At 51.4% G+C, this 11865-nt stretch overlaps 1 protein-coding gene across 1 annotated transcript; it reads right to left on the minus strand.

Annotated features, from left to right (window-relative positions):
• Nucleotides 1-943: 943 nt before the first annotated feature.
• On the minus strand, nucleotides 944-5710 carry MED9 (mediator complex subunit 9). The gene is made up of 2 exons (XM_054080987.1): nucleotides 5521-5710; nucleotides 944-1730 (listed from the first exon to the last, which is right to left on the minus strand). The coding sequence occupies exons 1-2, from the start codon at nucleotides 5670-5672 to the stop codon at nucleotides 1514-1516; spliced, it is 369 nt and encodes a 122-aa protein (XP_053936962.1). The 5' UTR covers nucleotides 5673-5710; the 3' UTR covers nucleotides 944-1513.
• Between the last annotated feature and the right edge of the window lie 6155 nt (nucleotides 5711-11865).

Genomic DNA, 11865 nt, shown 5'->3' on the forward strand with positions numbered 1-11865 from the left:
ATGAGACACAATTTATTGAACTGGGCAGGCAATGACTGGCAGGTAATTTAGTTAATAAAACGAGTGTACACTGTGCTATGTTTGTCTTGGTGTTCTGCTTTACTCAGAGTTTACACACTGGCACCTTCCCAAAGAAAGTACTAGCAAAGTATTCCATCAGGGACACAGGGAACTCTAGGCTGCAGGTGAGTCGCTATCATCCCAGCTCCCAGTGAGAATTACTTGCCTCTTCATTTAGGAAAGGAAAATCCAACCCAAATAGACCTCACTTCTCTTCTTTTGAAGGCAGAACTACCTTCCCTTGGATGCTGGTTCTCAACCCATACTGTATTTCACTAGCTGTTTTTTTCACCTTCCACTACTCTTCCACTACTGACCCATACAATTCGGAGAACAGTGAGAGCTGATGTCCCATCACATCTCTGTTAGAGAGATGTTGTGCTGCTTACCAGGTTGTCATCAGCCACCATAACAGGAAGATGGAGGGTAGGGAGCTCTGGGATCCATCTGAAGGCGATAACATTCAAGAGCTTTCCATCAGCCACTGGCAAATGCTCAGGCCACTCAAGTGCTTGTGTTTGTGGGAAGCCTCTGGAGCACTTTGGATGTGGAACTCACCCATCTTGTTAAGCCTGCCTTCTGTTAAGTATGAAATAACTAAAAGCTCGTCATCCATGCCCTTTGTTTTGATTCTGCTTTCCCTTCCTGATGCCCAGTGTATTGCCTATAAACTTCACTGGCCCAGGGAGATTTACACACCCAAAGCCTATCGAAATCCACTTTCCTGGCAGTCCCTGCTTTGCTCTCCTGAGTATTCCTGCTTCCAAAAAAAGCAACATAAAGACACAAGAGCCAGGCCCAGGAGACACATGTCTTCTGTGCTGCTGAAGTCCTGCCCCTGCTCAGCCCACATCCACTCAGTGAATACACAAGAGAGGCAGTCTGGAATTTCCAAATCTTTACTTGACTTATCTCAGACACAACCATCACTTGTTTAAAAAGACAAAAACACAGAAGTAATTGAAAGCAATCATTCTTCTTTCAACACACACAGACTGGAAAGTGCCCCAGAGACCCTTTCCAGGAGCAGCGCCAAACAGCTCACACTTCCCTCTTGGCTCCCTTTTGATGTTGGGCCACTTTAAAATGAAAATGCTCCCTTTTTCTTGTTGAAGTCAACCAGCAGGTACTTTGACCTTTAGTGAGGAGAAAACATAATGTCTCCCCTTTGACTGAATATAAGAATAAAACCTCACCCCGCCCAGAGAGAAAACAGAAGAGATGCATACATAAATGCATAGTCTTACAGTGGATCAAAGTGATTGTGCCACTGTAATCATCATAGGTGAAGCACACAGTGTTCTGGTTCAGTGCCACATGCCTGTGATCCACACAGACACGCCTTCAGAGCAATGCCACCAAAAAAGCAGAAAAGAAATTAAACTTCTGCCACTTTTTCCTCTCCTGTTCAGCCAGAAAATGAGGTATCTCAGACCCAGAGAGTGAAGCTCTCCTACTCCTTAGGGATTTCAAACATGCACAGGCTCTTGTACTTCTGCAGCAGTTCATTTTTGGTCCGGACCTGCTCCCGCAGGTTCTGCAGCTGCTGCTGCTGCTGCTCTGGGCTCACACTGATGCCAGGCATGGAGCTGATCAGCTTCCTCATCTCCTGGAACTTGTTCTTGAGCTCATTCAGCACTTGGTGAACGTCCTGGCTGTCCTTGTCCATGCTGCAAAGGAGAGAAAATGGAAGCACTGTTTAATTCTCCTATCTGAAAGCAAAGTACCTGCCGGGGTGACCGCCATTTCCAGTGCAACCAGAGCTTAAACTGGAATTCAGCGGGAAACTCTTGCTCTTGGTTTTTAACTACACACAGCTAATTCACCTATCCCAAATAAAATGGACACAGAGAGACATACAGGCTGGGTAGCCTCTGCATCAAACTGATTTCCTGCTAATTTCGAGCATAAAATCCAGTTATCTCAGGACCCATCAATACAGTTAGGAGCTGGTCTGCAGCTTTAAAACATTACCATGGAACAGGCTAAATTCTCCCTTTCTTTGAACTCCCATATCTCTCTTCGGGGAAGGTAAGATAATGTACGTGCGTTGTGTGTAGGCACCTGGAAAAAGAGATCTCAGTCTCACCCGTGACCCGTTGCTGCCGTAATACAAAAAATCAATGCAGTCAAACAGCTTGACAGCAGAAAATAGAAACTGTTCCCCAAAGTCTCAGAGTATCCAATGGCAGAGAAAACGGCACTTTGGAGCTTTAAAATTACTCTCTGGGGATGTATACCTAATAAAAGAGAAGTGGCAGCACAATTGGTTCTGCAGCCAGATCTGTGCTTTTCAAGGATCAGTGTTGTCTGAGGCAGCGTCTGCCCTCAAACCCTCATTAGTATCTGCCACAGCTTTGTTAGCACCACAGAGAAGTTTTACTGATTCCAGGCAAAAGCAAGTCCTTGCTTCCAGGGTGCCTGTTAATAACAAGAGTGGGATTCTAATGATCATTGAAAACTGGGAGCCCGTTCAATCGACAGGCCTAAAAATAAATCTGCTTGGCATGACCAGGGCAGAGAGTCGCTCGATTATAACTTTGGGGAATCGTGACATGGCTGAGAGGAAAACTTTTAACCAGATGGTCACTGTTCATTTCAAAAGCCTGCTGGAACGAAATATTCATTACTCCCTTCTAAACAAAACTGCAGCTGGTACTATAATGTATCCCCATTATGCAGGCATTCACAGTCAGGTCAGCAGCGGAAAAATACAAGCGCACACACAACCCCACGGCACATCTAGGGAAGGATGGATTGACTCTGCCTTTAATCCATCATAGCTGCAGGCTGGCTTTGAGAAGGTTGTCCTCCCTGCTCTAGGTCTCCCTGGGGCTTTGTTCCCTTCCCCACACACAGAACTGATGGCTGCCTGTCCGGCTGGTTGATCCAAAGGATCAAGTTTGTGGTTTTTCTGTTCTGAAGGGTGGTTTTCCCGATGGATCAGGCCACTGAAGTGATTCTCTTCGAGGGCATGGGCAGACAGGGTAAGGAGGTGTGGGAAGAGCCTGCAGCTCCTGCAATAACACAGGATTCAAGACAATGTCCAACCACAGCCTGTGCTGATGGACCATGTCTTACACCTTCCTTAAGGCGCAATGTTCCTCACTGAAGTAGCACAACAATTGGTGGAGCCCAAGCACTGGGACCTCAGCAGTGATGAGTCCTGACTGTACAAGGGTGAAAATATCAACAAGCCCTGCCTAGGAAAACTTTATCAGGACCCAAACAACAGGAAAGACCACGTGTCCTTGAATGTAAGCAAATTTACGCGATATATCCTCACTCCCAAGCAGAGTCACTTCGGAGATGTGCCTTCATGGCTGAGTCAGTGTCAAAACAGCAGGGCTGGGCTCTGCGACTAGCAGCAGTGTCAAAGGATAACTGCGTTTGCCATCTGTCAGGGACATGAGATAACGCATCCCGCTGCTTGCTGTTGTGGTCCTACAGCCCTGTGCAGCCTACTACGTTTGCTCAAGCTGCCCAGAAAATGCCACGTGCGAAGGTGAGGGAGGTAGCTGGTAGTAGGGGTGCATGGCTCAGTGAGACCAGACACAAGATATCTTCAGGATTGTCATCTGCAGGTCACCATGTTCAGTGGCACATAGGACTCTGGCAGGTCTCGGCCCATGGCTACTGCCCACTTTGCTTTTGTACATGCATGTACCTGGCAAGGGGCTTAGCCTCACTTCTGTGGTCTGGACAGATCAGGAAGAATCAAGACTGGGACCAACTCACCACGTCCAGCACAACAAGGAGACTGAGGAAAATGAGAAGGTTTGCGTTCTCATGCCCATTCTGACCAGTGTGTCAGGAGGTATTCAGTCTTTCCTTGCCGTGGTGCTCAGGCTGCAGTCTCGTTAAGGGTGAATCTCTCACCTTTCAGACATGCTTGATACAAGTGAAACATCGCAGGGCACAAACCAACCTCAGCTCCTGAATAAGTGCTTGGGGAAAGGGCAGCCAGGCCCACAACCAGTAACAAAGGAATTCATGCATGCTATGCCCTCTGCCCTCTGCCTCACACCCAGGTGAGAGCATGGAGCTCTCCTGGATGGATTTTCACGGCAGAATCATGCCCATATCGGGACCTCAGAGTAGCATCTCTGAAGGGTTTACCCAGGACTCTTGTACAAGTACCTTTTACCCCTACAGTACTGACCTTGAACCAGGAAGAGAACAATTTAACCCATACCACTGACAAAGCCATCCTCCTTTTTACAACTGTCCTGAAACATGCAGCATTCCTGCTCTGGCACTGCCTGTACTTTCTGAGGCTGTTATCAGCCAAACAGCGCAGTTATCTGGAGCAATAACCCTGCAGAGGTACAATTCTCCGGCTCCTGGTTGTAAACGGTGGAGCAGTGCACCTGGGCGATGGAAGCACCTGGACTGCCCTGTGACCCAAACACCAGTGAGGTGCTGGTGTTACTTGGAGCAGAGATGTACTTGGGCCTGTGCCAGCTGCCCTGACATTCTTCCCAGGAACTATTGCTGACAGAAAAAGGGCATAGGCAATGGTTAGAGATGGTTAGAGAGCATCACTAGAGTGGAGAACCCATTGCCCTGCTCCCCATCCAGGGCACCCCACGGATGCTGGGGGCCGGAGAACATCACCAGAGGGGGATCCCATGGCCCTACTCCCTGTCCAGAGAAACCTGGCAGTGCTGAGGGTGGGAAAGCATCAATAACAAGGAGACCACACAGCCATGACCTCCATCCAGGGCATGCCTGAGGATGCTGGGAGTGGAAAAGCATCATATGAGGGGGGACCCCATTGCCCTGCTGCCTATCCAGGACACCCTGGGGATGTTGGGGGAGTGGAGAGCATCACCACAGGGGGTTCTACAAGAAAGCTACAAGAGGATGCCTACAAGAAAGCTGGAGAGGAACTATTCATAAAGGCATGTGGTGATAGGACGAGGGGCAATGGGTATAAACTGGAGAGGGGCAGGTTTAGACTGGACATTAGGAAGAATTTCTTCACCATGAGAGTGGTGAGGCACTGGAACAAGTTGCCCAGGGAAGTTGTGGCTGCCCCATCCCTGGAGGTGTTCAAGGCCAGGCTGGATGGGGCTTTGGGCAGCCTGATGTAGTGGGAGGTGTCCCTGTCCATGGCTAGGGTGATCTTTAAGATCCCTTCCAACCCTAACTATTCTATGATTCTATGATCTCATGGCCATACTGCCTGTCCAAGAGCAACCCAATGATGCTGAAGGCCGGAGAGCATCATCAAAGGGGGATCTCATGGCCCCTCTCCCTGCCTGTCCAGAGCAGCCCAGGGATGCTGGGCCTGAGAGCATCACCAGAGAAGTATCCTATCGCCCTATTCCCTGTCCAAGAGCCCCCCGGCCATGCTGAGTGTGGGAAAGCATCATCAAAGGGGGACACAGAGACCTGCTCCGCACCCCGCGCCGCCCGGGGCTCCACCAGCCGCACGGGCCGCGGTGCCGCCGTTACCATTTGATGATGTCGTGGACGAGCGGCAGGAAGGAGAACTCCTCCTGTGCGGGCGGCTCGGGCGGCGGCGGCGGCTTCTGCTCGGCGGGCGGCTCGGGCGGCGGCGGCTCCTCCGCAGCTCCGCGGGCGGCGGCAGCGGCCCCGGAGGCCATGGCGGGGCCGGGCGGAGCGCGGCGCTGCACCGCCCCACGCCTGCGCCGGTGGGATGGGCTTGAGCCGGGCCTGCGCCGGGGTCTGGGGCTTTCCTAAGCTTAGGCCTGGCGTGGGTCTGGGCCTTCGGGACTGGACTGGGCTTGGGCCTGGCCTAAGGCTTCCTTCGAGCTTGAGCTCGGCCTGGGCCTTCTCTGAGCTTGGGCCTGAGCCTTGACCTGGGCTGGGTTTGAGCCTGGCCTGAGCCTGGGCCTGGACCTAGGCCTTCTCCGAGCTTGGGCCGGAGCCTACTCCTGGGCCTGGCCTGGAGCTTCCTTCGAGATTGAGCTTGGGCCTGGACCTTGGCCTTCCCCAAGCTTAGGCCCGGCCTGGTCCTGGCCCTGGACATGCTCCAGGGTCCGGTCTGGACCTTCCCCAGGCTAGGGGCTGGGCCTGTGCAGCAGCTAGGCCTGAGGCTTCCTTTGAGCTTGGGCTGGGTCAGGACCTGGCATTTGCCTTCCCTCGAGCTTGGGACTGGGCCTGTGCCAGGGCGTGCACTAGAGTCTGGCCAGGGCCTTACCCTGAGCTTAGAACTGGGCTGGCCCTCAGCCTGGTTGTGCACCATGGGCTGGTCTGGGCCTTCCCTGAGCCTTGGACTGGGACTGCATGGGGTCTGGGGTGGGCTTGGGCCTGGGCTGGGCCAGAACTTGGGCCTGCACTGGGGCCTGGGCTGGGCCAGAACTTGGGCCTGCACTGGGGCCTGGGCTGGGCCTGGCCCAGTGTTGGGGTCTGGCCTGGGGCTTCCCCTGCACAGGGCCTGAGCCTGGGTGCTAGAGTCATGGAATGGTTTGGGTTGGAAGGGACCTTAAAGCTCACCCAGTTCCAAGCCCCTGCCATGGGCAGGGACACCTCCCATGAGACCAAGTGGCTCTGGGCTGTGCTTGGGCTGAGCCTGAGCCTGGGCTTGGGTTATGCTCCTGCAGACCCCAACAACCCTCTCGTCTCGCCTAAGCCCTATGTGTCCGTGCAGGACTGAGCTGAGAGGTGGGAAGAAGGACAGAGCACAGGGTCCCTCTGTTACTGAGAGGGATAAGGAGAATATATTTTGCACCTCTTACCTCGTTTGTTCACTACAAACATCCTGATCCCAGAGACACAGACACTAGGTATCTTCTACAAACTTCCTAATGTCTGACCAGGAATGCAGACATTTTAGATCCTCTATAAACATCCCGGCCTCTGCTCAGGGATGCAGACATTTGAGCTTAAGAAAATGCTGAACTCGGTAGTTAATCGACTCAAGTTTGAAAATGCATGGTGTAACACAGAAAGGGATATCAGATAGGGAGGATTCGTGGTTGTTTAAGGATTACCTGAAGGACACCCTTATTCTAACTAAGGATGTGAGAAGGAAATAAGCAATTTTGTGTTAAAATAGAATTGTGTATCCTAATGAATATCTATATTAGGTCGGTGTAACAATCGTGTCAGCTAGGTGGGCTTTTGAGCATCGGTTTTGTATAAATAAGGAATTCAGTCAGTGTGCTAGTTCTGTGGAAGATCTTCCATCTAGCACCCTGCAAAGAATAAAAGCAATTTCTCCCCTTTAAACAAAATACTTTGTTTCAGGAGTTTCTTTTATAATTTCAGGTTAACGGCTCCTCATGAGCACAGAGCGAGGAGACGAGGTCCCGGGAACCATCCTCTGCTGCTCTCGTGGCAGCCGCCAACCCCTCAAAATGCTCAGATCAGTGTCCCACGCCCGCATGCATCCCTCTCTTTTGAGCCAAATCTTCAGGGGAAAATTGCATTATTCAGTGTTGAATCACTAACCACAGCAGGGTTTTGCTGTCTGGTTTAGATCCCAGCTTTCTGCCGTGTTTTTTCATCAGCTGCTGTCCTCAGTTTGGCTTTAATGCAACTGGGAATAGTGGTGAAGGGAGCTGAGTGATGAGGATCTGGTCTTTGAAATGCCTTAAAGATGGGTGCTTACGCAGGACCAGGCTTTCTTCCCAAGGGAGGAAGCACAGTTGACATCAGTCAGAGGGAAGCAAGCTGGAGCACTGGCTGAGAGCCTGGGTTGGAAACTGAAGGAATCCAGAGGAAATGAGAGAAATCTAGTGTCAGGGCTGGGACCTGGGCGAGGAGGGAGGAATGGAGCTCTCGTGTGGCTGCCCTGCGGGTAAAAGGTGGCTTGAGACAGTGCACAGTCAAGCTTAGGTGGTGGAAGAGGATGCCCCTCCACACCAAACGGCCTCAGAGTTTGCCGTCGCATTTAAACCCCTCTTTTGACATGAAGGATCACTGCTAATAATGCAGCCACAGTGATGAGTTTTTTCATCCTGGCATTGAGAAAATGCATGATTTAATTTTTCATTTTAAATAGCACACCGCTCCCCCCAGTTCTGCAGTTACGGGTTGAGGATGACGGGGAAGGCAATTTTCCTTTTTGAACAAATTTCTTTTGAAAAGCAGTTGGAGGCTATTTATATATCAAATGAGAATGCTGGTGACCATTCAGAGATGTGGAATATTGACTGTTTGCTCTAAATATAGCAGATGCAATTGCTCACTTTGTTGCTACGGTCAGGAATAGATCCCAGCTCCGGTGCTGATGCTGGAATGTGCGAAGGACCCCGAGGGAGCTTGGGACCCACAGAGCAGCTCACTGTGTGGAGGCTGGTGGTATTTATGGTCCTTGACTGAGCCAAGCAGGAGGTACAGGATGCTGCGTCCTTTGTGTGAAGCTGAGTCCAGAGGTTCATTCCTGTCACTCTTTATGGGCTATTTCTAAAGAGAGACTCAATTCAAGCTCCACGGGGGACACTTTCCTCTGTACTGTGCTGGTTTTAACTCTCCCTTTGACTTCATGGAGGAGAGTGGCTAATTGCTAGGCTTCTGCAGTCCTGCCTCTGACGGGTGAGTCAGGCGGTCATTAGGGCAGGTGACAATACGCAGATACCATTCAGCCGTACCTAAAGCACTGTCAATCAGCATTTCTTTGTGCCATTCTGTTCCCATTTGGGTCATGTGTTTCCACAGCAGCTGGAACACACAACTTTACCTAGTTGGCTTTCCTCCCTGTCCCTGCCTCTCACCTTCGCTTTCTTGTGGGAACAGCCTCTCCAGCTCCTATAGGTAACCCTTCTCTGTCCATTGGGGCTTGTCATGTCTCATGGCAAGTCCAGGGGAAAGTGTAGACATTTCATGGTAGGGTTCATCACTGAAGATGGTGGTGAATTGGTCAGATGAGACTGTGTGCTCACCGTTGGAGCGTCCGCTTGTGCAGGGGGCAAAGTAGAGCTGTTGTCTATACCATGACAGTGTGTTTATATCCCTGGCGAGGATGATGAGGGGACTGGAGCATTTCTCTTTTGAGGAAGGGCTGAGAGACCTGGTCCCTTCAGCCTGGAGAAGAGCAGACTGAGAATGGATCTCATCAATGCTGATCAGTATCTAAAGGGCAGGGGTCAGGAAGAGGGGCCCAGACACTTCAGTCTTGCCCAGTGACAGGACAAGAGGCAGTGGGCACAAACTGGAGCATGGGAAGATCCACCTGAACATGAGGAAAAACTTCTCTCCTGTGAGGCTGATGGAGCACAGGAACAGGCTGCCCAGGGAGGGTGTGGAGTCTCCTCCTCTGGAGATAATGTGTTCCTCTGCAATGTGCTTGAGGTGGCCCTACGTTAGCAGAGGGGGTTGGACTGGATGAGCTCCAGAGGGCCCTTCCAACCCCAATCACTCTGAGATTCTGTGACTGTGGAGAGAGCTGAGACCCTGTGGACAGGTCAGGGAGGGAGTAGGAGACATGCTTTTCAGCACACAGTGTTTGTATAATCTGCTTGCTGGCCAGCCAGTTTCTGAAATGTGAGAATGGCTCTGAACCACCTGATCCCTCACATCTTAAAGCCATGGTGTACACTCATTGCTCACGCAAATGTCTGGTTAACCCATTATCCTAAAAAACAGCTGATCAAATAACCCATATCCAGAACCTCTTGTTATTGCCTGCTTCTTCATGATACCAATGTTATTCTTCTTTTCCCTGTCATTTTTATACAAATTGCACCTCTTGTCTGCTTCCAAAAGTAGCTTTTGAGGGATTTATCACGTTATTTAGTTCAGCACCAGGTGACTCTGTGCCTTTCACCGTTTTCTTACAATGACTTCACGTTTTTGTAGTGATGGTCTGGCATTTCACCAGGCTCTGCTTCTCACTGCCGGACCATCTGGAGCTGCTTGTGCTGTTGTCACCAGCTCTGTTATTTTTTACTGTGTGGCTATCACCAGGTTGAACTTTATCTCTTCCTTCTGCCCCCACACTGCATCATCAGCCTGAATTTCCTATTTAAGTCTTGCTGAACTGCCATGGTGGGATAAGTCAGCATTGCTAATTTGGGGAGGTGTTGTCAGGATTGTGGCCACCTGGGATGGGGGCGATAGAAATGAGCAGAGCTCTCACTTTGGCAGGTCAGCTGCACAGAAACTTTGACCTCTTTTGTTAGATCGTAGCTGTGATACTGCGACTGCTCAGGATCCCCCTAATTTTGACCAGATGGGAATTTGGTCTCAGGCTCTGCCTCATCTTGACTCCTGGCTTCATTCAGGGCCTCGGTGTCCTGGTTCCTCTCAGTTGCTAATGGGAATAGGGGGGTCATCAGCCAAGCTTCATCCTTTGGAGCAATGTTTTAGCCAGAGAGATTTATGCCCTGGAGGTCTGGCTGCTGCTGGTGTCCTGGGTGCCATTAGGGTTGAAGATCCAGCTGGTGTGAACAAACAGCACCAAACGTGTCCAAGGCACTCTGATGGCTCTTGGAGCTCACCTTGCTTTGGCAGAGCTGCCTGCTGCTGGGGAAACTCTGCAGTGCCCCATTCCAGGGCTGCCATGGGGTGGAGCGCCATTGTCCCATGGTCCAGGAGGTGCTTGTCCTCAAGGAGAGTGGCCACCTTGTAGGCTAGATAAATGTAAAAGTATAGAAACAAAGAATTGTAGGCTAAATAAGTGAAAACAAAGATGGGGGAATTGTAGGCTAGATAAGAAATAATTAGGGCCAGCTGAGTTAGTAAGTGGGTGAAAGCCTGGCAGAGCAGTTAGGAAGACCACTCAAAGGAAGAGCTCGCAGTAAGAGAGAGCACTCCAATAGAGAGAAGGCGAGAAAGTTAGGGCACTCCAAGGAGGAGCTCGTAGGGCACTCCAAGGAGGAGCTCGGAGTTAAAGCAGCACCCAAACAGGGGCCAGGTTGTTGGCTCGAACCCCGGAGGCAACCGAGAACGAGAACAGGAAAAGGTCCGACTATCCGCTGCACCACCTATCCCGGCAAATTGGGCAGAGCCCGGGACAAGAGGTGGCACAGGAGGTTTGGCCAAACTGCTTGTAGCTCTGGGTTGGTTGCAGAGCAACAGGGCAGTGGCCTGGCCATGAAGGCCAGTGCTTCGGTAGACCAAGGCGGAGGGAGGGGGAAAGGGGGATGATCCAAGGGCACAGGGAGTGTCCACAAATCTTGTGATGCTCACTGTTGCCACGCCACTGCTGAGCAAACACCAGGGCTGATTTGGGCTTTGTGCCACCTGGGGGAGGCACCCAAGCCAATGCGTGGGCAAGGAGAGCACAGGGCTTCTTGCGCAAGGTCAGCTACGCAGGAACATGGATCCGGGAAAACACGCAGCCGGATCACCTGCCGGCAGCTGGATCACCTGCCCACAGCCTGATCCATCTCTGCATGCAAGCAGCTCTGAAGCTCGCTGTCTCTGTTGGGCAGCATTGTGACCATGGGCATCCCAGGGTGGTCAATCCAGGGGGCTGCAGGGTCCCACCAGGTTATCCTGGAGCTAGGCTCAAGCACTCCCAGCCTCAGTTTCCAGCCAGTGCAAAGGGGCTAAATTTGCCTTACAGGAGCGTGAATTTGGAGTGTCCCTGAGAAAACCTGCCCCTGCAGAGGGAATTGTTCTTACCATGGCACAAAACCAGTCCCAGATCACCGCTGGCTCTGCCCCACAGTGCAGTGGCTCAGCAACATCCCTGCCGTTATTTACAAATAATGGGTTACCCACAAAACATGCCATGAACCACATGAGGCAAAGGTGTTTGCATTCTCGATATGCAATCATGGGCTTGAAGCAATGCTGCAAGAGTCTGCACCTCTGCCCAGCACCCGAGCAAGGATTGATTTTCCAGCCCACTGGATGCAACCCTGTGCTTTGGGAAGGTGGTGGATA

This window comes from Cuculus canorus, chromosome 15 (assembly GCF_017976375.1).
Source record: "Cuculus canorus isolate bCucCan1 chromosome 15, bCucCan1.pri, whole genome shotgun sequence".
Taxonomy (NCBI): domain Eukaryota; kingdom Metazoa; phylum Chordata; class Aves; order Cuculiformes; family Cuculidae; genus Cuculus; species Cuculus canorus.

Coding starts and splice junctions, on each gene's coding strand:
- MED9 (XM_054080987.1), bottom strand. CDS start 5,672: ATGGCCTCCGGGGCCGCTGCCGCCGCCCGCGGAGCTGCGGAGGAGCCG. Junction 1,731..5,520: donor GTCCACGACATCATCAAATG/GTAACGGCGGCA, acceptor TCTCCTTTGCAG/CATGGACAAGGACAGCCAGG.